General features: G+C 44.9%; 1 protein-coding gene across 1 annotated transcript in view; it reads left to right on the forward strand.

The window, feature by feature from the left end:
• Positions 1-22,939, forward strand: part of Glp2r (glucagon like peptide 2 receptor) — a 66,420-nt gene extending 43,481 nt beyond the window's left edge. The window contains exons 10-13 of the mRNA XM_004645176.2: positions 3,707-3,795; positions 11,289-11,427; positions 19,677-19,718; positions 21,797-22,939. Coding sequence (XP_004645233.1) covers positions 3,707-3,795; positions 11,289-11,427; positions 19,677-19,718; positions 21,797-22,123 — 597 coding nt within the window. The 3' untranslated portion in view covers positions 22,124-22,939. The remainder of the gene's footprint in view (positions 1-3,706; positions 3,796-11,288; positions 11,428-19,676; positions 19,719-21,796) is intronic.
• The last annotated feature ends 1,413 nt before the right edge of the window (positions 22,940-24,352 follow it).

The raw sequence follows: 24,352 nt of genomic DNA on the forward strand, positions 1-24,352 counted from the left end.
TTTTTGTGGTACCAGGGATTGAACTCAGGACCCTGTGCTTGCCAGGCAAGCATTTATTCTACTGAGCTATCTCCCCGGCCCTAGAGTAATTTTTAATTGTCACAAATTGCACAGGGGTGTTGCTACTAGCATCTAGAGGGTATAGGCCAGGAATTCAATGCAGTATCCAGCAGTACACAGGATGGCCCCCCAGAACGACTAATTGTCCTGTTCTAAATGTTAGTAGTAGAGAAACTCTGGGCTAGACAGTGGCTGTGCATTGGAACAACCTGGGAAGGCTTCAAAATACCCAGCCTAGGCTGATGGGATCAAACCTCCTGCCAGGTAGAACTTTCTCAGCCCTGGACTCTCAGTTACCCATCTTCTCCCTATAACATTCTTTAAGCACCTTCTCTATACTGGCTTGGTGTTAGGTTCTTTCATGGTTTTCTCTTTAGGGATTTAGAATTCAATAATGAGACTCATCAGACTGAATCACATCTGCCATCATGCTTGGTCATATGACCTCATACAACCATTCCCAATGATCTGAGTAGGCATAACCCCAACTCCAAAAGAGCATTCCTTTTGGAGCCTGAGTCCCTCAATGATTGCATGGCTCAGCATTTCCATAGTGTGCTAGATTACAATATAAGAAAAAAATAAATTGAGGTCACCCAGATAGCTCAAAAGACTAAAACACCTGCTTAAGCAGATGCAGATCCCCAGAGTGCCATGCAGGCAACTGAGACAGGGCATGGTGGTGTGCACCTGTAATCTCAGCACTTGGGAGGCCGAAAACAGGAGGACCAGAGTCTGATCTGTGTAGTGAGACCCTGTAGACCCTGTACTAAATACAAAAAAAGAAAAAAGAAAAGACAGAAAAAAATAGATTGTTGTATTAAGAAAAAAATATTCTTTGACACTCACACATGTTCTATTTAAACTAAAATATCAAAAAAATAATATAATAATTGAGATTGAGCTGGTAGTACTTGGCATTTCAGGGTACTTAACAATTTTCTTACCTTTGATCCTGGCCCTTATTTTCTGAAGTATCAATCAGAGGCTTCTTGGGAAAAGCCAGCTGTGCACGGCGTACAGGGTGTGTAGACAGTGTCTCCCACTACAGATGTAGGCTACATGGTGAGCGTCCCAGCATCACAGGTGCCCTCTACCTCAGCTCGGCATGTGCTAGTCAGCGTTCGGATTGGAGTGAATGAACATCGTGGTGGATGTCCAGATGTGTTAGCAGAATTCATCTGCTGCTCTGTTGGTGCAAGCTTTCCTGTTTTGAAAGTGCTCATAAGGTGACAACCTGAAGAATCTCAATATTCTTTGGGTCTTTAACCAGACACAGAAGTTGGAGACTTCTTAGCTCTTCCTTTCTATAACACATTATATAGTAATTCAATACTTAAATTAACCCATTATATATTTAGAGTTGAGACACATTGGAGCACAGTATATTCGTTTGTCTTAGCCTCCTTAATCCCTTTAGGCAATCGATAAAGCTTTGCTTTGCTCCAGCCTTAGAAATGATTATAGTGTACAAGGTCCTTCTATCCATATCCTGCAGTTAATCCTTATCCTGACCTCACTGGATATCCAATCAAAGGCTTTTTGGAATCCAAAATTGAATGAACTGTGCATTAGCCTTGTGAAGTCAGAGTCAAAACTGTCATTCATCCTCCCTGATTCTTTCATAATAGTCTAAGAACTTCGCAAAACTGAGGGATGGGCAAAATGAGTCTTTATTGACCTTATACCTCGCTGGGTCCTTTGGTCTACTGGGGTCCCGGGGGCTGTCTGTGCTTCAGGTTTTTCAGATGTTTTCCCATTCTCATACTCTCCTCTTCTAGACAGTTACAGCAGGACTCTCCCTAAGCACTGTGTTGTCCTACCTCCATTAAAACTTACCTTTTCTGCATCCTGTCATCAATTTTCCATGGTAAAAATAAACAGATATGTGTTTATTCATCAAAATTTATTTATTTTTTAAAAAATAATCAATAAATGAATAAGAGAAGGGTTCGTTTTGTCCTGTCCCCCATCATTCCTTGCCTTCTATGGGACACAAACACTTCAGCAGGGCTGTTGGAGAAAGGCTGTTTTCTCCAAAAGGAGAAGTTCTAAAGGTAGGCATTTCAGTCCACATATTAGGTCATGGCAGTAGGACTCGGGGTGGGGTGGTAGAGCTAAGGGGTACATGAGGATTTCCTCTGAGTGCCTGCCATGCTAGCAACCACCTCTGCCAAGTATAGGCCTTGTGGGCAGATGCTGGAGGCGGGGAAAGGTGTGCAACAGCTGAAAAACCAGCTGTGGTGTCCAGGACCCAGGAGGGAGCCTTACATGATCCACTAGTCAATGCCTGTTTTCTCTTGTACAGTCTCTTGGAGACAGAAAGAACAGATAACCCACAAGCTGTTCATTCCAACCCTTCCTTTCCTAGGAAGGGTTGGAATGAACAGTCCTTATTGAATCTAATTTGCTGAAATATGTGCCTTTCTCCAGTTAAGCTTGCTTTGTGAGGAAAAAAAATGCCTGTGTTCAACAAATCACTAAGCCAGGCACAGAGTTTTCTCTTTATGATGAAAAGCAGATACCCCATTAAAGGGGATATATTGCTTGGTTACATGTAGTTTGTATTTAAATTTTCTGTTACTAAATATCCTTTGGCAGAGAACCTCCATCATTCCTGTGGGCACGCTGATTAGATAAATAGCCCCTTGCCTGAAACTCTAGCTTTTTAGCATAGAACATTAGTGCCCTCAAGGCCAATAAAGCAAGTAATAACAGGTGCACACTGGGTCCTATGGCTCGTGTGTAGCTAAAGGACTATTGCTTCTAGATAGGGACATTAGTACTGTGCTGGACCAGTGTCAGTAGCCTTTATCTCATTGTCACCTGATGGCCCTTTCCGTTGGCCCCTGTTCCAAGGCACAGGGGCATCATCAAGTCTTTCCAATTTTAAAGAACAGCTACCACTCCAGTCCTCATCCAGCCCTGCAGAAGGGAGAGCATTATCTGCATTCGGTACCCCCTGTCCACTACTGCTCTATCCCTCTGCTTACCTCCCCCATGAGCATTTTAACCACTTCTCTCTCTCTCTCTCTCTCTCTCTCTCTCTCTCTCTGTTCTTTAGATTTTGTTCAAAATACAAGGTACTGCAACTTGACTTACCCTTTCTCTGCCCTGAAGCTTCTTTTAGCACTTTGTTGCTCTATGAAGTCATGTTTTGCCTGAATTCTATGTAGCCTTTAAACTTTCTTGCACTTCTTCCTTTCTTGGGTTCCTAGGTTGTCACTTTCATGTGGCTTATTGCAGCTTCCCTAACTGTTCTTTCTTTGTCTCCTTCACTGTCCATACTGCCTCCACCATTCTCTTCACTGAAAAGCGACTGTTTCTGTCTTTCTCCCTCTCCGAATCTTTCTCAGATGGGTTTAGGGCCATGACATCCTTGAGGATGCCATCCCTTTCCTTCCCTTTTCTTCCCTTCCCTACCCTTCCCTGAATGATGAGCCAAGGTCCCTTCCATATTTGCAGATGGCATGGCCTTGAGAACCGTAGAGATTTCTATAAGCACTTCCTGTGTGACCAGCTAGCTGCCAAGTTGCCCCAGGTTCACATGGAGAAGAGCCAACGGCCAAGCCCCGGGAGACTTCGACATTCACAGCAACATGGAGTCCATCTCTTACTTACCCACATCTGCTTTGTTTTCCTCAAGGTCAATTTCTTCATCTTCCTGAAAATTCTCAAGCTTCTCATTTCTAAGCTCAAAGCCCATCAAATGTGCTTCAGAGATTATAAATACAGGTGAGTGGCCTGAGATCTGTGTTCAGAATGCCGAGGTTATTTGCAGTTTTTACTGATGGGAAGAAGAGAACAAGCTTGTTTGTTATATTTGTCTCCCAAGGTTTTCTGAAAAAAGTTGTTATTGCCAATGACAAATGCCTACTGAGCTCATAAAAATGAAGCAAGTGGTAAATAGTGAAGAGCATGCTCATTCCCTCAGAGGGGGACTGTTGCAGGGTCACTAAAAATGAGTGATATATAGGCAAAGAACAGCCTGGGTAGTTACCTTCCTTGGGGAAGTATTTGAGGCAACAGAATGAAAGATGTATTTGTAACTCAGAAAAGAGTATATGAGTACATTTGAGACCTTTGCAAATCAAGCCAACAGTTTCTAGAGTCTAAGGAAATGCACTCCACACACAGTCACTTTTCTTTGTGATTTGCCTTCTGCTCTCTGTGGTGACAGCAGCCCTTGTTGGTCATAAAGCAGGCCGCTATTTGAGATCTGCATTGCTGTTAAATTAAGTATGAGCACATGAATGAGAGGGAGAGGGCGTCTTCCCTCTTCTCCTAGTTATTCTTTACTTTCCAGGTGGCAGGTGCATTTCAGCAGGGCTACTGTGGAGGGAGTGTTTTAACTGAATAGGGAATTACTTGAATAATTCCTCTGTCCAGAGGAGGAGGGTGTGAGTAAAGGCAGCTTTGTCCTTGCTTCTCACTCTTTTGAAGGCTATTCAAGGGACTGCAACAAATACCAGACAAATAAGGAATGCTTCCAAAATCCCTGGCACTGTGCTTGGGACAACAGGCAAATGCACTGTGCACCCAGCCTTTGAGGTACATGTCTGCTGCTTTACTAAGGATCAAGATATTGGCGTGGAGTACAAGACAGGAGAGGAGGGGCTGGTCACACCCCCAGACCTTAGGGAAGTGGCTTGGCCTGTTGGCTTTTTTCTGGTGCATAAAATGGGAATGTAGGGGCAGAACAATCTCCTGCTTGTTATGATGATTCAAGGAGGTTGTGGATATGGGTGGCCCAATCTAGTCAGATGTGGGGAGAAGCATTTGTTCAGTATTCAGACCCCAATCCTTTCTCCCCCAACTCTTCCCCCCAGGAGGTCTAGAAGGGTAAACATAGTGGGTTCAGGAATGGGCAAAGATATACTACAGCTGCTCATTAGGGCTTTGGCCCAGACACTCTGCAGACACCCCTATCCCTGGGGAAGTGGCCTGGCCCAATCCTCTGAGAGTCATTCTGTCTCTCCTGGCGCCTCCAGCCAGGCCTCCAAGTGGCCAAGCAGCCTCTTTGGCTCCTTTCCCATGGCTCAGCCTCCCTAATGCCTCTGAAGGTGGAGCACTGAGAGCTGTTGGGTCTATTCAGGGAGAGAGGTCCTCTCAATAACCAGATACAGAGGCAGACGGGGCTTCCCCGAAACAGACAGAGGTAATACACAAGACAGAATCTGGAAGCAGATGAGTTGCAAGTGACTCTGAGCCTAGTCCCTGTTGCTTTGTGCCCTCGGAGCCCACTGTGTCCCCCTGGGATCTTACCCACGTTCTGGACCTTTAGTGATCCCCACAGTAGTTTTCCACCCTGTCTACTTATAAACTCACTCAAAGCACAACTGTGTGAGCCCCACTAATGGGTATTCTGACTCAAGAAGTATGAGATGGAACCTGTTATGGTGTGTGTCTAGATGTCCCCCCAAAGCCTCATGTAGTCATGGGGGTTGGGCAGGCTTTTTTGGAGGTAGCTGAATCTAGAGCACATGATTGATTTGTAGTGCAATGCTGAGATTAAGAGCGCTGGGATTAGGGCCAGGTGATTGCCAATCAGCCCACGGATTGGATTGGCACTACCCTAATTCAAGAAGTCTGTCTAAAACAAAAGAGCCAGAAATAGGCTTTTTCTCTCCCTCCCGCATTTGCTCTTGCTTGTTGTTTTTGCTGTCTTTCCTCACCATGAACAGTTGCCCGCTGCCAGGTACCCCTCTACCTTGGAGCCTCTAGATTATGGACTGAAACCTCTATAAACTATGAGCTAAATAAACCTTTCTCCCTTTAACTTTGACTGTCAGGTATTTTTGCCTCAGCAACAAGAGAAGAGTAACTGAGACAGAACCCCACCACGTGAACTTCTTACAGACCTCCCCCATCAGGTGCTCTAGTGATATACAGCACATGGAATTTTCTGCTTGAGCCATGGTGGATGTGTTTCTACACAGCCTCATTTCCTCTTTTCCAGGGTCCCTTCTATAGTCATCCAAGAAAACAGCTTCTAAGATTTTCTGATCTTAGTATCTTGACAGTAAAGAAATTTTGAGCCTGTTCCTCATCATATATATGCAGTCTAATAATGAACTAATTACTCATTAGAATGAGAGAAAGCACAAATGGGAAATAAAAGATAAAGTTAATATACATAATGCTCCTCTTATCCTCTATGATTATATTTTCTCCCATTATTAAACAATTGGTTTGCACAGCCCTGAAGGGTGCATACCCACCTGGGGGCCATCATCTGGGAGAATGGTAAGTAAAGACCTGGAGAGACCCTCGAGGCTGAGTGAAGGCCCAGGACAGATGCTTGCAGAGTGGAGACGCAAGCCTTCCCGACATATGCGATCTGCCTGGAGACTTCTTTCTCCTAGCCCCACCCTGGCAAAGGGTGTGTGAAAAGAGGAACTTGGGTGTGTGCCTGCCCCAAGGCTTCGCCCTGAGAGGCCCCACCTTGGCAAGCTTGCAACTGTCTGCAGGCTGCATGGCAGACCTGCCTCAGTCCCATGTGACTGACTGAGGACCCCCAAACTTACAAGATGAAGCTAATGTCTGTGAGGCAGACCATTGCTTATTCTTAATGTCTTTGGAAGTAGGGGTGAGGTAGGCATCCTAGCACCCCAAGCTTCATGGTGTTTCCTGCCGCTGAGCTTAGAGGATCTGGGAATCACCAGATGCTGACTGATGGGCACACAGTCAGTGTGGCAAGGTTGGAGGTGCAGGACTCCGGAGAAGCCACCGTTGGCCACAGCACCCCTTCCCTGAGAAGGCGACTCGTTCCTTGGACAGTCCACCCTCCACTGAGCGGGGTGGGATGAACATCAGGAATGTCCTCCCTCTCCGGGCTCCTGGCGCCTATTACCCGGCCATTTCTTTTCTGCTTATGTACTCATTTTCTCTGTGTTAATACAGTTCATTAGCTTATGCTTACTGATTAGCAAGAAGTCAGGATTTGTCTCTCGGGAAGCCCCAGCCACTTTATCCTACTTCCCAAGGTGGAGAATCTTACAGCCTCTGAGATCTCATTTGTCACTTTGCTCCTGAGAGGCAGCTCAAATTCATCACTACCGTGTTCCAGAGCACATCTGTAGCCCCTGAGGGGTCATCAGCATGCTGATTCCACAGGGCCCAGCTCCACTTTGGGAGGTGGCCCCTGTCCCACGTCCCTCCTTCATGTTCACTCTCCCTGGTAGCCCTTTGTGGGGGAAGGGAGAGAGGACTATGGAGCCCAGTATCTGTCATCCAAACTCCAGCAGACACTGGCTGCCTCCAACTCTGAGATTTTGAGAATTTTCAGAAAGTAATTGTCAAGAAGGTCTGGCCCCACTCCAGGAGTATATTTTAGGAAAGTTTAAATTAAACACATTTAGGCCTTCTAAGGAAGCAAGCTTCTAGGAGCTGGAGAATCTTCTGGGTTCTTAGCCCGCATCCCTGGGCATCTACCATAATGCAAAGGACACAGTGAACAGCCCATTGACCTGCCTTGGAAGGGAAACTAGCCTTGCACAAAAGAGGAGCTTCAGAGCTGTCAATGGGGCAAGCAGCGACCTTGGAACTCAGGCGGGAACCAGCTGACCTCCAGATCCCTTGGAGTTCTCTGTTCTTTTTGGTTCCCAGTAGGGAGTGGCTTTCTTCCCCTAAATAAATGAGTTTAGCTTCCCATGTGGTATGTGAAGACTAACCTCATAATGAATTTATAAAGGAGAATCATTTCTTAGCATGCTAAACCTCACAGACTTTTCTGAAAAGATCTCTGGTGGGCAACGGAGGGGCAAAAATGTTTTGTTTGAACTTCTTAGGGCTTTGGCTGGGCCTAAAAACAAATCAATAAAAACAGATTAACTAGAGCAAAAAACGTATGGGTCTATTTAGAAGCTCTATACAACTCAGGAATCTTTATAAGGCAATGAAGACCTCGGAGAAACAGTCAGACTGGTACATTTTGAGGCTAGATTTGATAAAGAATGATTGGCTAAAAGAGATGTGTTATAATGGTAATAACTGGGGAGAAGGTAGCAAGTTGGCACGTTCAGATTCTTCAAAAATAGTGATAATCTACACGTATGGACCATGGACCATGCATGAGGCAATCTCTGTCCTGAGGGTTCACCCCATGTGGTTTGTTCCATGCTTACAATGATCCTGCCGTGTAAATGCTATTATTAATTTTGTCCTCTTTCAACAGATGAGGAAACTGACCAAGAGAGAGCTTAAATAATGTGCCCAAGGTCACCTCCTAGTAACAGCTGGCACTGGCTGCATTTGAACCCAGCCCCAAGACCTGGTCCCAGCACTCTGCTGCCCTTGGCTGCAGTCCTTCCCCTCCCCTGTACTCGCTCATATACCCAGAGCAAATGCTTAGTAAACATTCGTTGAAGAGTCAAATAACTACCATAAACTGTACCATTTAAATAAACAAAAGGCTGTGGGTGAAAATTCAGTGTACACACAGTCCATAAGAGTAAATCGCTCTGGCTATTTATGGCTTTTCATCTGTACTGGGACACAAATAGTACTTCAGTCCAAGGAGAAGTTACAAGAAGAGAAGTAGTGGAGAATCTTTTGCTGCCAGAGGAGTGGTAGTGACTAAAGTGACACAAAACTTTATAAAAAGATGTTTTATTATTTAAAAACAACCATCCAATACTAGAAATCTGGGGCCCTGGACTATGAAAAGTTGAAAAATAGGTAAAATTCAAATAAAATCTGGCATTTAGTTACTAGCAGTGTTTCAATCAGTGTTGGCTTCCTGATTTTGATGAATGTGCTACCTTCGTGTAACACGCTAGCATTAGAGAAAACTGAGGAAAGGGTGTCTAGAGATCCTCTGCACAACCTTTGCTACTTTTCTGTAAATACAAAATTATTCCAACATAAGAAATTTATTTAAAAAATCTCTACTACCATAGCATGGCCCCAGGACAATTTGATGCTAAGAGAGGGCTCACATGTGAACATGTTAGTATGTTCCAGTAAAACCCAGAACAAAGGTCATGATTCAAACATTTGCAAGGACCAAGCAAACAACTCTCAGGCCCAGCATGAGCTGGAGATCCCAGGTTTCCTGTAGAGGGTCGGGGCCAGAAGCCACCTGGCTATGCCCAATGACTGCCAACTAGTAGTTTTGGGCTGGCCGTGTGTTGCCATATATCCCATTTTCCAAAGAAGCTGAAACTCTGAATACCTTTGCGTGACATTTCCTCACTATTTAAAATGTCACTAGTAGCAAAAATCACTATATAACTTCAACCAAACTGCAGCTTAAATCCAACTCATAATCACCATGTTGCAATCTCTGAAACAGAAGGTTTAAAAACCCTCTTGGAAATAAAATATGTCCTTGGGGGCTGGGAATGTAGCTTTAGTGGTAGATTCAGCATATGCTTAGCATGCATCAGAGTTCAATCTATAACATCAATAAAAAGAAAATCAAGAAGTAAAAGAAAGCCTTTGCCATATTCTTTCTTCAGAAGCATGTTATTATTCCCTAGCTAAGTGACTCTTCCCTATGTCAGGCTGGGGTTGGGAGGAGATGTGAACTTGGTGTACACCTCATCTCCCTGCTGTGGTCCTTCCCTGAGGCTCAAGGTTCTGGGACACACGGCATATGTGGCCAGGTGGAGTCTGTCCCTTCTGTTCCCTCTTCTTGGCTTTACATCTTTCAGACCACAGAGTGAGGGTTTTTCCTTCATGGATGACATTGCATTTGAATGGGTTTTATACACAGGATTCTAGTAAGCTCTTTCTCTTGGACAGAGTTCATACTTTTTGAAAAAATAACCTATGAAATATTGAGGGAACTCTTGGTTTCTACATCTTTGCCTTCAGGGGATGAGGTGGTGGTGGAGATGGTGGTGGTGGGGTGATGGTGGTGGTGGTGGTGGTGGTGGTGGTGGTGGACATAGTCGAGGGGTCATGGTGGTAGGGACTTCTCCCTAATCTGGCTCTTTAAGAGAAGCAACTTGAGCTAAAAATGTATTACAATTAAGCTCCTTTTTACAAGTGTATTTAAGATGGCAGCTTTGTTTGTACCCTGACAGAGTCACCTTTATTGATGTAGTTAGTTTTAAATGAAGAAGCAACTGAATAGTAATAGCTTTGGATCCAGGGAGTTGACATCAGAGTCCTGGGTACTGTGTTCTAGGCCCCCCTCCCTCAGATACTAAAACCCACAGATGCTCATATAGAAATATAAAATGACACAGGACTGGCATGTAATCTACACACATATTCTTGTAGACTTCAATTGTTTCTAGATTATTTCTTATACCTAAAACAATATAAAGCTATGTAAGTAGTTGTAATGCTGCATTGTTTAAAAGCTAAAGAAAAGTCTGTACATGTTCAATATAGGCACAATTTAAAACAATGTATTTTTGACCCATAGTTGGCTGAATCCATGGATGTGAAACCTAGGTGTACAGAGGGCCCACTGTATATATTTTAAAAGCTCATAAGGAATTTTAATAGCCATACTTGGGATCCACCAGTTGGAAGCATTTGAACTCCAGCTGTGCACTTTACATGTGGGCGGTACAGAGGAAAGTTTGTGTTTTTACGTAGAGTGTATACAACAGGGAACCTCCCCACCACGCATTTTACAAGGAGGATCATCTTTTCATTTCCTGCAGCCCTTGGCTATCACAGGTTAAAGGGCAGCCAGAGGGCTAGTGGCAAATCCCAGCATGGAGTACGCAGGGCCTGGTATTCATTCAGAGGTCCCACTTCCGGGCTGGGATTTTCTACTCAGTGTCCACATGACCCTGGGTAACTCATTTCCTTTTCCTTCTCAGGCTAACATTGAAAGTACTGAAAGTGACAGTGGCACTTGCTAACCCACCAATAGGAAACTTGTCTGGCATGGGAAGGGTGAAGTATCATAGGGTGATAGTCTCATCCATGGAAATCTATTCAACAGGTAAAACACTAAATCTATTTATCAGGTAGAGCACATAAGGCTAACCTATATGGGAGAATTCATTCATTCATTCATTCATTCATTCATTCATTCATTCATTCATTCATGCTTCCTGAGCCTTTACTATTTGTAGGGATTTGACAACAAATAAGATCACAATGGCCCTTAAGCCTTGAATGTATAGTCCAGGAGACCAATAGGAAAATCTACTATTTATCATGAGGATAAGAGCCACAAAAAAAGACATGCACAGACGAACAGAAAATGTTGCCTAGTCACAATGCAGTCCTCATGATTGTCATGTGATTGTCATTTGCAGATTGGCAAAGTCAACACTACTCCTCATTCCTTTATTGGGTGTTCATGAGATCCTCTTCTCTTTCATCACCGATGACCAAGTTCAAGGATTTTCCAAACTTATACGACTCTTCATTCAGTTGACATTGAGCTCCTTCCATGTGAGTAGAAGTCTGCCCTTGGTGTCTGGGCTTTGGAGAAAATAAAGTGTATGTGTTCAGCATTTGAGAGCACCCATGGATAAACAGCTCAGAATTGAGAGCACCCATAGATGAAAATAGATTTCTAGCATCAGTGGGCTTTATCAGCGAGGGTCCTTAACATGAGAAGGTCATGCTGATGAGGATGTGTTGCTTGGATCCTGCCGGCATGATTCAGTGACTCAGAAGGGAAAAACATTCTCTTTCCTGGACTGTAATAGCTGGTGTGACTCAGGATCATGTTAACAGTGAGTGTTAATATAAAACCTTTTATTAAGGGCCTATTTTTGCTGAGTGCTTAGGAGGGCATTGTACAAAGTGCAGCTTGTCTGAGCTGCAGGGGATGCATACACAGAACACAACACAACAGGAGCAGGGAGGAGTGAGCCCCCCCAACCCTCAAGGCCCTTGAACCTGACAGATGTGTGTGGGCTGGAAGGAGGAACCAAAGGTTGGCTGTGGTTAGATTTTCTGAATATTTTTTTTTAAATTTTATTCATTTATTTATGTGTGTGTGTGTGTGTGTGTGTGTGTGTGTGTGTGTGTGTGTATGTGGCCAGCTCAGCCCACCAGAGGGCGCGGCTGGCTGGCATGTGGTGCTGGGGGATTGAACCGTGGTCCCTGTGCTCTGCCAAGCTTGTTCTAAGTAGGTGCTTTAGACCACTGAGCCATTTCACCAGCCCCTGAATATTTTGGTTATCCATTGATTACATTGCTTCTGATTTAACTTAAAATGATCACCATTTTTTATTGTGCCTCCTGATTTTGGGAGTTGGGAATCCAGGAAAGACGAGACCTCCGCCTATCAGTGAGGTTTCCTTTTCTGATGACGCTTTCTTTGTATATGCAGAGGCCTAAGCTGGCACTGACTCATCTGGGACAAATTCCTGGGGCCTCCTTTCTCAATGATGCCTACATTCCTTACTTCTGTATGGCCTTAGAGCCCCTTGCGTTCTGCGTGGTCTTGCCTTGTATTCTTTCCACAGGGTGACTAAACTTCTTGTTGCACAATTTAGTCTCCCAAGAACCTAAAAGATGGAGCTGCCCAGCATTTTTAGTATTGAGACCTAGAACTGGCACACTGATGACTCTGGGGCATTCTGCTATTGAAAGCAAGTCACAGGTCCATCAAACTGGGAGGTGTGACTCACTAGCAGACCCCCCCCTAGTGCAACCAATGGCCACTGGCAGCATGGGCATCTTCCTCCTCAGACAGTAGCAATATTAGAATTAATCACCTTTAAATTCCATTGTAGAAGCAGGACTTTTAGAATAGAGAAAAGAAGAACCTGGCAAATCCTCTCCCCAAGAAGCAATAGTGAAATTGGGCAATTGTCAATAGTTACCACCGTTTTATGCCTAGAAATCAATCAAAGGCATAGAAGAGATTAAGTAGGGTTTATTCAAGAACAACTAATGAACTGAATAAGAATAGTGGGAGTCTGCCTTTTTGTCTGTGATTGTTTTTGTTCTCCAATTCCTACTCCATTGTTGAGGAAGTTTTAGTGAAAATTAGCTGTTTCTGTGTAAACGATAGCCGACTTGATTTGACTCAAGAGAGTAGGGAAATCTCACATGCCTAGGCATTACCAAATATAGTAGTGATCTTGGTGGCAAAGGGCCAGGCCAGGCCAGTGTCACTGTATGAGGTTACAGTTCTATTTAGAAATAGACTGGTGAGTTGGCCAGAAACTTAAAACGGGTATGAGGGATGAAGCTGCATGGTGAGATCTGGTAAGCTCCCACCTTGCTATCTGGTGGATAAAAATGATTTGCACATGCAGAAAGTTGCAAGCACACTGGAGAAAGACCAGAAAAGATGCTCACGCACTCCTGGCTATGAGTTCTTGCACACCCATAGAGGAGACGTGAAAGGACCTGGTGGAAAGCAGGAGTTAAGGGAGGCTTCGAAACTTCTGAATTTTGAATGTGTTCCCCAAGCCACACACAGATCCACTGACAAAGGCTATGGAACACATAGTAGCCCAAGGTGGCTGAGCACAATTTCTGGTCAGCCATTGGCTGACTATTAAGTTATTATAAATGCGCTGGAGACTGGACTTACACATGAAAACCAAAACTAGCATAAATGTGATTGGCTATATACCACAGAGGAGACGGATTCTGCAGAACTAGTAGTGTAGAAAAGTTACTAAGCCAACAAACAGCCACCACTACTTCAGGAGTGGGGAGTGGGGAATCAGCATCCTGAACTGCTATATGTTATCTAGAGTGTCTATCTTTGCACAAAAATATTTGAGATGTACAACAGAGCTCTCGGGGGATTGAGAAGTTGGAACTAACAGACAGCAACTTCAAAGAAGTCATTGTAAGTTTGTTCAAAATATGAACTGCATTTAAAGAATTAAAGGAAAGTATGATGATGATGATGCAACTAATGAATTTCTGTTTAAAGACAGAAATTATAAAATGAAAGTGAAATGGAAAGCGCAGTCCATTGGAGTTGGGCAGTACAATAATTGAAATGAGCACATCACTAGAAAGATGAACTCCCGGATTTCAGATAGCGTTGAATAAAAGGATTCACACCTGGAAACATTGCAGTGAAATTGCTGAAAGTCAAACTTTAACAAAGGGAAAAATCTTGAAAGTAAGGAAAGAATGAGGACCTGTTACAGGCAGGCCCAGCAGTACAGTTAACAGCTAACCACTCATCAGAACATTGGCAATGGCATGCCCTGGGGGTGGGGGCGGCATGGCATGCCCGGGGATCAAACCCCTGGCCCCTGCGCCTGCTTGCAGGTGCTTTAATCCTCTGAGCTATTTGTCTGGCCCTTATATTCTTTTAAATAAGTGCTAACAAAATAAAAGTAGTAAAAAAAAAAAACCCCAAAAAATAAATAAATAAAAGTGGGGGGAGGGCCGGGGAGATGCCTCAGTAGAATAAGTGCTTCCCTGACAAGTGCATGGGCCTGAGTTCAATCCCCAGTTCCACAAAAAAAAAAAAAAAAGTAGTTAAAAAAGGGGCTGGTCAGATAGCACAGCAGACTAAAGCACCTGCGTACGCAGATACAGGGAATGGGGTTTGATCTTCTGCATGCTGTGCCGGCCCAGCCCCCTGGGCACTCTGAGAAGGTAAATGAGACAGGGAGTGGTGGCGCACACCTATAATCCCAGCACTTGGGAGGCTGAAAACAGGAGGCTCACTATGAGTCCAATCTGTGTAGTGAGACCCTGTAGACCCTGTGCTAAATAAAAAAAAAGTAGTAAAAATATTAACAGAATTAAAATGATATAGTAGAAATTATTTGTTTAACATGAAACTCTTTCATTTTCATTGAATCTTCACAGTATCCCTGTGAAAGAGAAGATATCACACTATTTAAAAGATGAAAGAACTGAGGCATAGAGACCTTGAACATTCTAAGAAGTAGCAGAGAGGAAATTTTTATCCAGAGTTCAGGTCATGTGCAACCCCTTTACAGGCCTGTCGCTGCTGTGTAAAAATGCCTTTCAGGTGAGACTCTGAGGGGCACAACAGAGACACCTAGTTAGCTCTTTAGGCCACAGTCTTAAAGCCTTTGCCATCAGACAGGCTGAGGTGTTGAGAATCTGTGCTCCGAGCAGAGATGTGCTTGTCGCTACACGCTCATGAAAGGCTGAGGAAACAGCTCTAGATATGGCTTGGATGGTTGGACAGTGATTTTCCCCTGCTTGTGGAGCTGAATTCTTCCTAACTTTGAATTGAGACAGAAGACCTACTGGTAACTGGTTGCTTTTTTTTTTTCATTATAAAAACATGTTTAATTTATTTCAATCTTTTGGGGGATTTCAAAATCTAAGATTTAGTCATTTGGGTTTCTTATGTTGCATGGCCTTAATCTTCTATAAGAAGTAATCCCTCATGAGGAAAAAATAAATCAAAAGCAAAATCCTGCAGCTGTTATATCAGTAGTATTTGGTGACCCTTTTTCGGTGACCCTTACTGGTAAGTGCAAGCCCTGGTCATGTGATCTCACTCACCCAAAGACAGTTGAGAACCAGTCATTTATGTGCAGATACATGGAACAGACAACAGGGAAAGACCTAGCAGTAGCCTACTATGTTCCCTGGATACGGGAAGATGCTTTTGTCTTCTCTTGCTGTGTAATAAAAGTACCTCAAACTTTCATGGCTGAAAGCAACGATCATTTTGTTACTATTCTTTTGTTTGTTTGGCTCTGTTTTTTGAGGTAGGGTCTGATTATGTAGTTAAGGCAGGCCTTGAACTCGCTATGTAGCCCAGGTTGGCCTTAAACTCATAGTGTTTCTCCTGTCCCAGCCTCTGAGTAGTCATTTTATTTTATTATTTTTAATGATTATGTGTGATAGGATGTCTGACCTGAATAGATATAATCTCTTTGATGTATGTAAATTTTGCCTGGAGCTGCAAACATCTGAAGTCTTATTTGGTCTGGGGTATCCATGGTGGCTTATTCACATTGCCAGGCAGACCAGATCTGTTAGTCAGAAGCTGAGCTAAGACTAAGTCGGGGAACCTCTGGTCTCCCTACGTGGCCTCTCTGTGTGCTGTGGACACTGCACACTGTAGCATCTGGTCCCCTGGAGTGTCTCAAGAGCAAGTGTTCTAACAGGGAAAAAGTGAAAACTTCTAGTTCTCATAAGCCATAGTCTCAAAAGTCTGTGCTTGTGGAGACTGTGGCCCCTTCAACCACATCGGTTGGTGAAATGAATTGCAAAGTAACCCCAGATTCAAGGGGAGGAAAACAAGGTCCACTGTTGGTGTGAGGAACAGCCTGAGCCTACGCAAAGGGGAGAAATCACTGGGGCCGTCTCTGGAGCACTACTGCCACGTGGGCCATGCAGCCAGCTGGAATTCGTCTCACCATCTCTTACTGTTGAGGAATGTGAGGAGTCAGAGTATCCCTATAGGGTGTTTTGCACCAGGATGAAACCGGAAACCACACTTGCAGGCACTGGGGGTGGGGCAGAGCCTCCAAGCTTCTGCATACCTTAGCGGTGCTGCACTCCATCCCACCACACTGGGGAGAGAGGTGTGTGGAGGTGTATTTGGTGGATCGGAGCTTGGTGAGTCCACCGGCAAGAACAGGCAACAGCCCCAAAAGCTCTTGTCCAGCCCTTGCTGCTTTACAGTGTCCTTCACTATGCCAGAGCTTTTTGGCTTTGAGCTTCCCCAGTCTCCTGCTGTAAGCAGATGTGTGGAGAGACTGCTGGGTGCTGCAGACATGTGAAGCGAGAGCCGGGTGCTCTGAGGGACCTACTTCACTTGCACTTGCTTTATCTAGAGTAGGAAGCTGATTCCAGGATGCTCCTGAAACTGAAGCAGGAACTGGAGGAAGCGAAAAGATACTTTTGTCATATGGAATCCTATTCTAGCTAACTCAATTGAGAGAATTCTGGCATGTTGAAAGCTGGCTCTTCTTGTATCAAATGGCCAGGAGCCAATGTCATTTGTCATGACAACCACTCAGGGTGGGGCTAATGTGTGAAAATGATGAACAGGTCCCGCCTTGCCCCCATTTAGAAGCTGGAGCTGTGGAAACATTTAGGTGTGCAAGAGAAGGGAAATTTCACAGTTATGGCTGCAACTCAAGCCTTTGATTGATGTACAGCCAGCACAGAGGCTGCTTGGCTGGCCCCGGAAAAAAAAAACATGAACAAAACCTTCCCCAGCATTATTCTGCAGAGGTATACGAAGAGTCAGCCTGAAAGTGGTTCTGTCACTCTTTATTTGGAGATGTGTCCTTTCCTTTTGAGTTTAGAGATTTTTTTTCCCCTAAAAACCCTGCAAATACTTGAGTCCCACATACAAAACCAGCCCGAGTATATCAGACATGTAGCCCAAATTCCACGAACTCTGGGTTCTACTAGGGAAAGCCAAGGAATGGACATTATCATAGACAACTGCTTGACAAATCAGGAAGCACAGAAGCCTGAGGAGGCAAGTGGGACACAAACATCAGCCAAAGCATCTTTGATTCCAGACCTCTGGCAGTTAATTGTGAATGTAGAAAAAAAAAATGCCAAATTCAGGAGATTATCTCTGTTTTGAAATTTCCCAACATAAATGTTTTGTAAATGAAAATGCCACTTCAGGATGGCTTATAATTTTTTCAGTGGAATGCTTGTTTACACAATTCTAGATAACTTAGCAGAGAACAAAAAAGGGAGCAACTTGACATTGTACAAGGCAATACTCTTAATTCTAAGAGTCAGAAACCCAACTCATTAACTCACTCGATAAATACTTGATGTGTTCCTATTGCATTCCAGGCACTGCTTCAGGTGCGGGGGATCTGCTAGTGAAGAGATTGGGAAAGGATAGTCTTGTGTGGATGGGATAAGAAGAAGTGATAATAACCATCATATTTCTGATGCTTTAAAGAACAAAATAGATTACTGTGATAATTACTGTAGAAGCTACCAAAAGTTAGATGGTCTGAAAAGACTTGTTTTTGGTGATACTTGAGCTAAGAAATCAGTTAGACAGATATTTGAGGCAAGAAAGTTCTGGAAAACAGACCGCAGGAAGAGGTTTTGGGGAGAGGGGGCTGTGGTAGCCTCCGACAGGGCTCTCAGTGGCATCCTTGCCCTTGGTTAGCCCCTCCCACATGCGTGGGGTTGGCTTGCATTGCTGTTAGGATATTGTGACTACCTTGCTAAGGAATGAAATGGATTTCAGTTTATGCCTTGCTATCTTGAATCTCCTCCTCTGGGGGAGGACAGCTTCCAAGTCAGGAAGGCACTCAAGAAATCTCTGGAGAGAGACCATGATCTCCCACCAGTAACCATACCCTACTTACCCAGCATCATCCAGCTGAATGAGAATAGAGGGAAGCTGACCACAAATAGTTCTGATTCTGAAACCCAGAAGAGTAGAACATATTCTGCAAGGTTGTTTGCACACTAATTAATAATTACTATGATGTGAGGGGGAAATCCTACCTCTTTATTTATAGGTCTGCTACTGCTTGACCTTGGAACTGAGATGTCCGGTATACATGTGCACTGGTTTTTAAAAGTGGTAATGCTGAACTTGCTTAAGATACTATGGTCAGAACAACTACTACCTATCACATGGGCCACTTTGGAAGCAAGTCCAGCCTGTAGACAATTGCAGTTCCAACCACCACTGATTGCAACTCAAGAGTGACCTTTAGTCAGGACATCCAGCTAAGCCTCTTCCAGGACCTTGGCAGTAGGACATCTATGAGATGCTAGAACTTCATTGTTTAATTCACTAAGTTAAACAACAGTGGATCCCCGTTACATGAAGTTAACATGTCAGGGGAGTGCAGCGGGCCCATGTAGTAGAAATATAGTGGCTGGGGAAGCAGAACATGAGATGAAACGTACAACACAAAGGCAGAGCCTATGTCACCCAGGACTTTTCATGGATAAGAGAGTTTATTTTATTCTAAAGGTAATGGGAGACCATGGATGGGAAATAATCTATCTCTCCAAAAGAAATATTCTGAGGAGAGAAAAGAGTATTTATTATGTCACACAAATGAAATGTGTTGGACCAGACACAGCTGGATATGAACAATAGTATTAGGAATCTGTCTCTTACCATCTCTGCCCTCTGTTTTGGCTTCACTTTCAGGTGGGCTCTCTGCATGTAGCTGAGAAAATGGCAGCAGTGTCTCTGGGATTACATGATCTGTACAGCTGGCCAGAGTAGGCCTGTGTAACCTCTGTCCTTTCCCTGTGGGGAAAAAAATTGCTGATTGGCCTTGCTTGGGTCACAGCCCTCATCAGGCCATTATTGTAGTGCTGGCCATCCTAGAACACTAGAGCCACGTAATTGAAAGCTGTGTTAGAAGCCCAAGCAAGTGAGGAGAGTCATTTTCCAAAAGGAAAGAATGCAAGTTGGACAACATAAGCTAGCCAATGGCCACCAGGAACAAGTGGAAACGAGCTAGTGGCCTTGTCCATTACTTGCATAACTAAATGAAGGGTGTGGGCTCTTCGGGTGTGATCATGACCACGCCTGCACAGGCATTCGTGAGCACCTAAGCAAGCAGCCAGGCTGATACAGGCAGTGGATGTCAAGATAAGAAGAGCTGCCACGGAAGGCTAACTTAGCCTTAGCAGTATGATTAATTCTGCTCCACGTACGGAGTGTAGTTGCACACGTCTTCTTGAGGTTCCGTGGGCTCGCTGGGAGCTCTCAGACTCACCCTCCCTCAGGGTACAGTTCATGTCATGTCTTCCTTTCATTCCAGGGATTCCTCGTGGCCTTGCAGTATGGCTTTGCCAATGGAGAGGTATGTTTTCTATGTGACCTTTCTGGCTTCCTCTGAGGCTGTGGCTGGAGTCCTGTCCCCAGAGGTTTCTGCTTATGCTGAGACATATTTGTACTGTGAGTGTGTAGAAGAGAGAACAGGAGGCAGCCTTGATAAAGGGGGTGGACACAGGGGAATTCAGAACCCCAGAAGTCTGGCCTTGTGGGAGACCTGAGAGGATTAAATTATGACAGAGGGAGCAGGCTGAACTCTGGGGTCCAGGACTCTGTTCAAGCCTTGGAGCCTCTGCACAGGAGCCTGTGAATCAGTCAGGTCATGGGGCCTTACTTAGCCTCAGTTTCCTCGGTTATAAAATAGAAATAATACCAGTCCCTAACTGATGGTGGTACCCTGGGCATCTGAGCACGTAATAAAAGTTCAGTATCTAGGCACCATGACTTTTATTATTTATTATATTTTATTAAATAGCTTGCATAGTTTCAATTAGTGTGTTACTCAACCTTTTTTGTTATAAAAAATATCTGAAGGGCCAGAGAGATAGCTCAGCAGACTAAGCACCCACTTAGGCAAGCGCAAGGACCAGGGTTCAATCCCCAGCACCACATGCTGCACCCACCCTGCCCTTGGGCCCATTGAGCTGGCCACCGAGACTGGGTATGGTGACACACACATGTAATCCCAGCCCTGGGAAGGCTGAAAATGGGAGAATTACTGTGAATCTGAGCTGTGCAGTGAGATCCTATACCAAATTATATATATATATATATATATATATATATATATATATATATATATATATATCTGAGATAAGCAACAGAACAGTTTGTTTTGGCTCCTGGCTGCAGAGATGTCAGGCCATGGTTACTGGGTCCCCACTGCTATTGGGGCATGTGGTATGTGTGGAGCGTGTGGTACAACCAAGTTGCACACTGCACAGTGAGAGAGGGGAGGCATCTCCAGTATGCCCTGCAGGGCCCTCCTACCACCCCATAGCCTGACTTCCACCCACTAGGACCCGCCTCTTAAGCTTTCTACCCCCTCCCCATACCACAGGCTGGGAGCCAAGCCTTTATCATATGGGCTTCTAGGGTCACGCAAGATCCAAACACAGCAACTTCATATCCCAAAGGTATGAAGAAAGGAGGGGCAGAAGCCAGAAGAGGGGTTTTCTCCTGTCTTTATGACTCAGGAGCTTCCAGCCCTCTTTTGCCTGCCTTCGTTCCACTCAGATTTACTAATTCATTTCTGTCTCCTCCTGGAACGGCTTCTTGGCAGCAAAGCCCTCTTCAGCTTTCTCACTGCTTCTGCTTCTGTGTCTTCATGCATGGGTTCCTCATCTGCCAGGCAGGCGTCAGCTCAAACATTCCCCCACAGGGTCCTTTCTTGAGTGATGTATCACAATTTTTTGCTCACCTGTGCAAAAAACAAAACTTATCATCATTTATTTTGAAGCACTTAATTGGCTTTTTTTGCAGTTCTAGGATCAGTCAAAATTTCATTCTATCAAACAGAATGAGTATTCCAATGTGCTGAGTAGTGAGGGTTCATTTTATAGAGACTGAAGAAAGGAGAAATAAAAGGACAAAAATCAGACAACACCTCAAAGGGGCAAGGAGGCAGGATAGAATAATAACAGATCAGTTATATGGGTTCCCATTCTGTATAAAGGTTAAGGAAGAGGGAACCTCATTTCTAGGCCTCATTGGAACTGGTCTCTTGGGAAAAATAGGCTATCAGCTCTGCCTTCTGATTTCTTGGAAGGTCAGGGAGTTTTGGTCTGATAAGGTGGAACATTAGTAGGGACTAAATGGTGGCTCCATTCAGACTTTCAGCCTAGTCTGTGGGGCTGCTTGTAGGATCTTGGTCTGAAATTGTACCTCCTATAATGTTCAGCACTCCTTGCCTCAATGTTTCTGGTGGTGGTCTCACAGTGTAGCTGATGCACTCCAGTGTCTTTATTTGCTTCTCTTTTTCTGACCTGTTAAAAGGTAAATTTCCCAAGGGTGGCACCATATAGTTACTCAATAAACATTTGCTGGATGGACACATGAATAATAGACTCTCCGAGATGATAAACCCACCTCTGTCTCCCTTGGCAGGTGAAGGCTGAGCTGCGGAAGTCCTGGGTCCGCTTCTTGCTCCCCCGATGCTCAGGCTGCAGAGCCTGTGTCCTGAGGAAGAATTTCCGGTTCCTGGGGAAGTGTCCCAAGAAGCTCTCGGATGGAGGCGGCACCCGGACAACTCACAAGCTCCAGGTTTCACCAGGCAGCTCACACCTGTCCTCTCAGGGCCTAGGGGAGCTGGACACCCGGCCTTGCCAGGGCCACACAGCCTGGCCTCGGAGCATCAGCTTGTCTGAGAGCAGTGAGGGGGACTTCACCCTGGCCAATACCATGGAGGAGATTCTGGAGGAGAGTGAGATCTAAGAAGGAGGACTCCACGCCTGCTGTGAAAACCTGGGGACTCCTGAGAAGCACAAGGACACAGGAGGCAAAGCAGAACGGATGCGACTGAGTACAGAATTTTCCTTTTCCATCTCCCATGCCCACTTGGATGTGGGGTCTGAGTGCAGGTCCTTCAAGCTCCATGAATGAAGCCACGTGGTGCTCACAGCTTCTGCCTGCCCTGTGTCACCCCCACCAGTGTGTTTTCCAGAATGATCCCAAGCTGGGGAATTTGATCTTAACTTAAAGTGAATTCAGCCCCAGGTGCAGAGAAGCCTCTTAGTGACTAGAGTCTAGCCAGTATCTCTTGCTTCCCCTCTCCTGACACACAGTTTCTTTTGAAAATTGGGTTTAGGGTGCAGAGATCTCCCTACAAAATGCAGAATGTCAGGCTCTTGGTGGAAACTCTAAAAGAGTGAATTTGGGACGACAGCTAGAAACAGGAACTGTCTAACAAGCCTCTCAGGAATTCTGAAGTAGGCCCACCCTTGTAAAACCTTGCACAGGGTGTGAGGGGACATTTTGCTGACATAGCCCACTGCAGGCTGAAGTACGCCTGCCTCCTTGGACAATGTGTGACCCCCATGTCACCCACCAGATCCTGCTCCTTCGTTGCTTCTCTTTTCCTCATCGGTTGAGTCTTGCCTTCTTCTCTGCATCTCAGTTCTCTATCTGTGGCCAGCAGACATTTTGTTTGAGCTGTCCCAACCCTTCCTTGGACAATTGTCTCAAGCTCTCGGGAACCTTCTGAATGTCATCATTGGTCCCCTCTCTCCTTTATGGTTCTGCCTGCCTTTTCAAGCTTGGCTTCTACAAGCCCGACTTTTTTTTTTTTTTTTTTGAGACATAAAATATGTGTTTTAACAATAAAAGACCACACTTGTCCTACATCCCTCAGGGCTGGGAGAAACCCTCTCTACTTAGTTTGCAGTTGATAAGCTGATGGCCAGGCCTTCTACTCTGGCTGCATATCCACTACTCTCCCTGACCTCAGGCCCTGCTGGTGAGAGCTGTACCCTCCAGGTGGATACCATGGAGTATCCCTGAAAGACAGAAAGTACCCAGATAAAGCAATAGGACTCTGACATGAGGATGCTCAAGACTTCATGTCAGCTGGGCCTGTGGGACCTGTCTTGCCTGTGGGAAATACCAGCTGCGTACCTGAATCTGACCTAGGGAGGTTGGGGAGGAGCAGGCAGTAGAGAGCAGGTGCCATGGCTGAGCCCCACAGCAAGAGCCTGAAGAAAGATGGAGGTAGGAGCAGGCCATGGCAGTGCTGTGTTCACATCTAGGAGTGCCTTTTTCATCATGTGTAAAATGTACGTGTGAGGGGTGAGGCATGTTGCTACGGAAATCAGTGCTATTGGATCTGGTGTGTGGGAGTAGGAGACCATGAGACTTTTCACGAGGACCTGCTAGATTCAGAAAAAGAAACAAAAGCAAAAACTGAGCTGGATATGGAGAGACATCCTCTGTGTAAGTGTGTCCCCATGGGGTTTGACTACATCTGAGGTTTGAATTTAATGATGCACCCTTTTATCTGGCAACTCTGTTTTCAAGGATACTTTATAGCGGGACTGAGATAATCTTGAGACAGTTGCAACACTCACCTCGAAGAGCCTCGGTGACCGGAATAAACTGTACTTTACTGTAACATTCAACCAGTCAAATCCACAAGCTACAGCCCCTGAGGCATACAAAAATATGGTTTCGTCGGCGCCAGGGTTGCTGTGAGTGTGAGGCCAAAGCCGGCTCGTGCAAGCCAGGCTCTGACCCTGAGTCTATCTGAAATATTAAGATTTTGTTCATCAAGAACTTTGTGACACTAACTTTGCTTTTTTAAATTATTGCACTCAAGTGTTATCTATCTCAACTATGAAGCTTTTTGCTGTCCCCTTGCATTTTGCACTGTTCCCCACCCCTGGCTTGCAGTGTGGATACAGAAGCCAAGATACCAGGCAAGGGCATAATGAAGCAGTTTTCATTTTGGAGTCCAGAATATGTATTAAAATACATGTCATGCTACTTTTCTTCTTTTCTGAAAATATCCCTCCGTTGGCCATCAGTTGGTCGCTCCTGGGAAGCTGGGGCCATCTCCTGCTCCCAGCACCAAGGGCTACAGTAGGCATCTGGGACACAGCCATCCAGGGAGGTGGGACCGGAAGTTCTCTAGGGAGCATCAGGTGCCATCAGAAAGTTATCAAGGACACT

Source organism: Octodon degus, unplaced genomic scaffold, assembly GCF_000260255.1.
Source record: "Octodon degus isolate 3935 unplaced genomic scaffold, OctDeg1.0 scaffold00219, whole genome shotgun sequence".
Lineage (NCBI taxonomy): Eukaryota > Metazoa > Chordata > Mammalia > Rodentia > Octodontidae > Octodon > Octodon degus.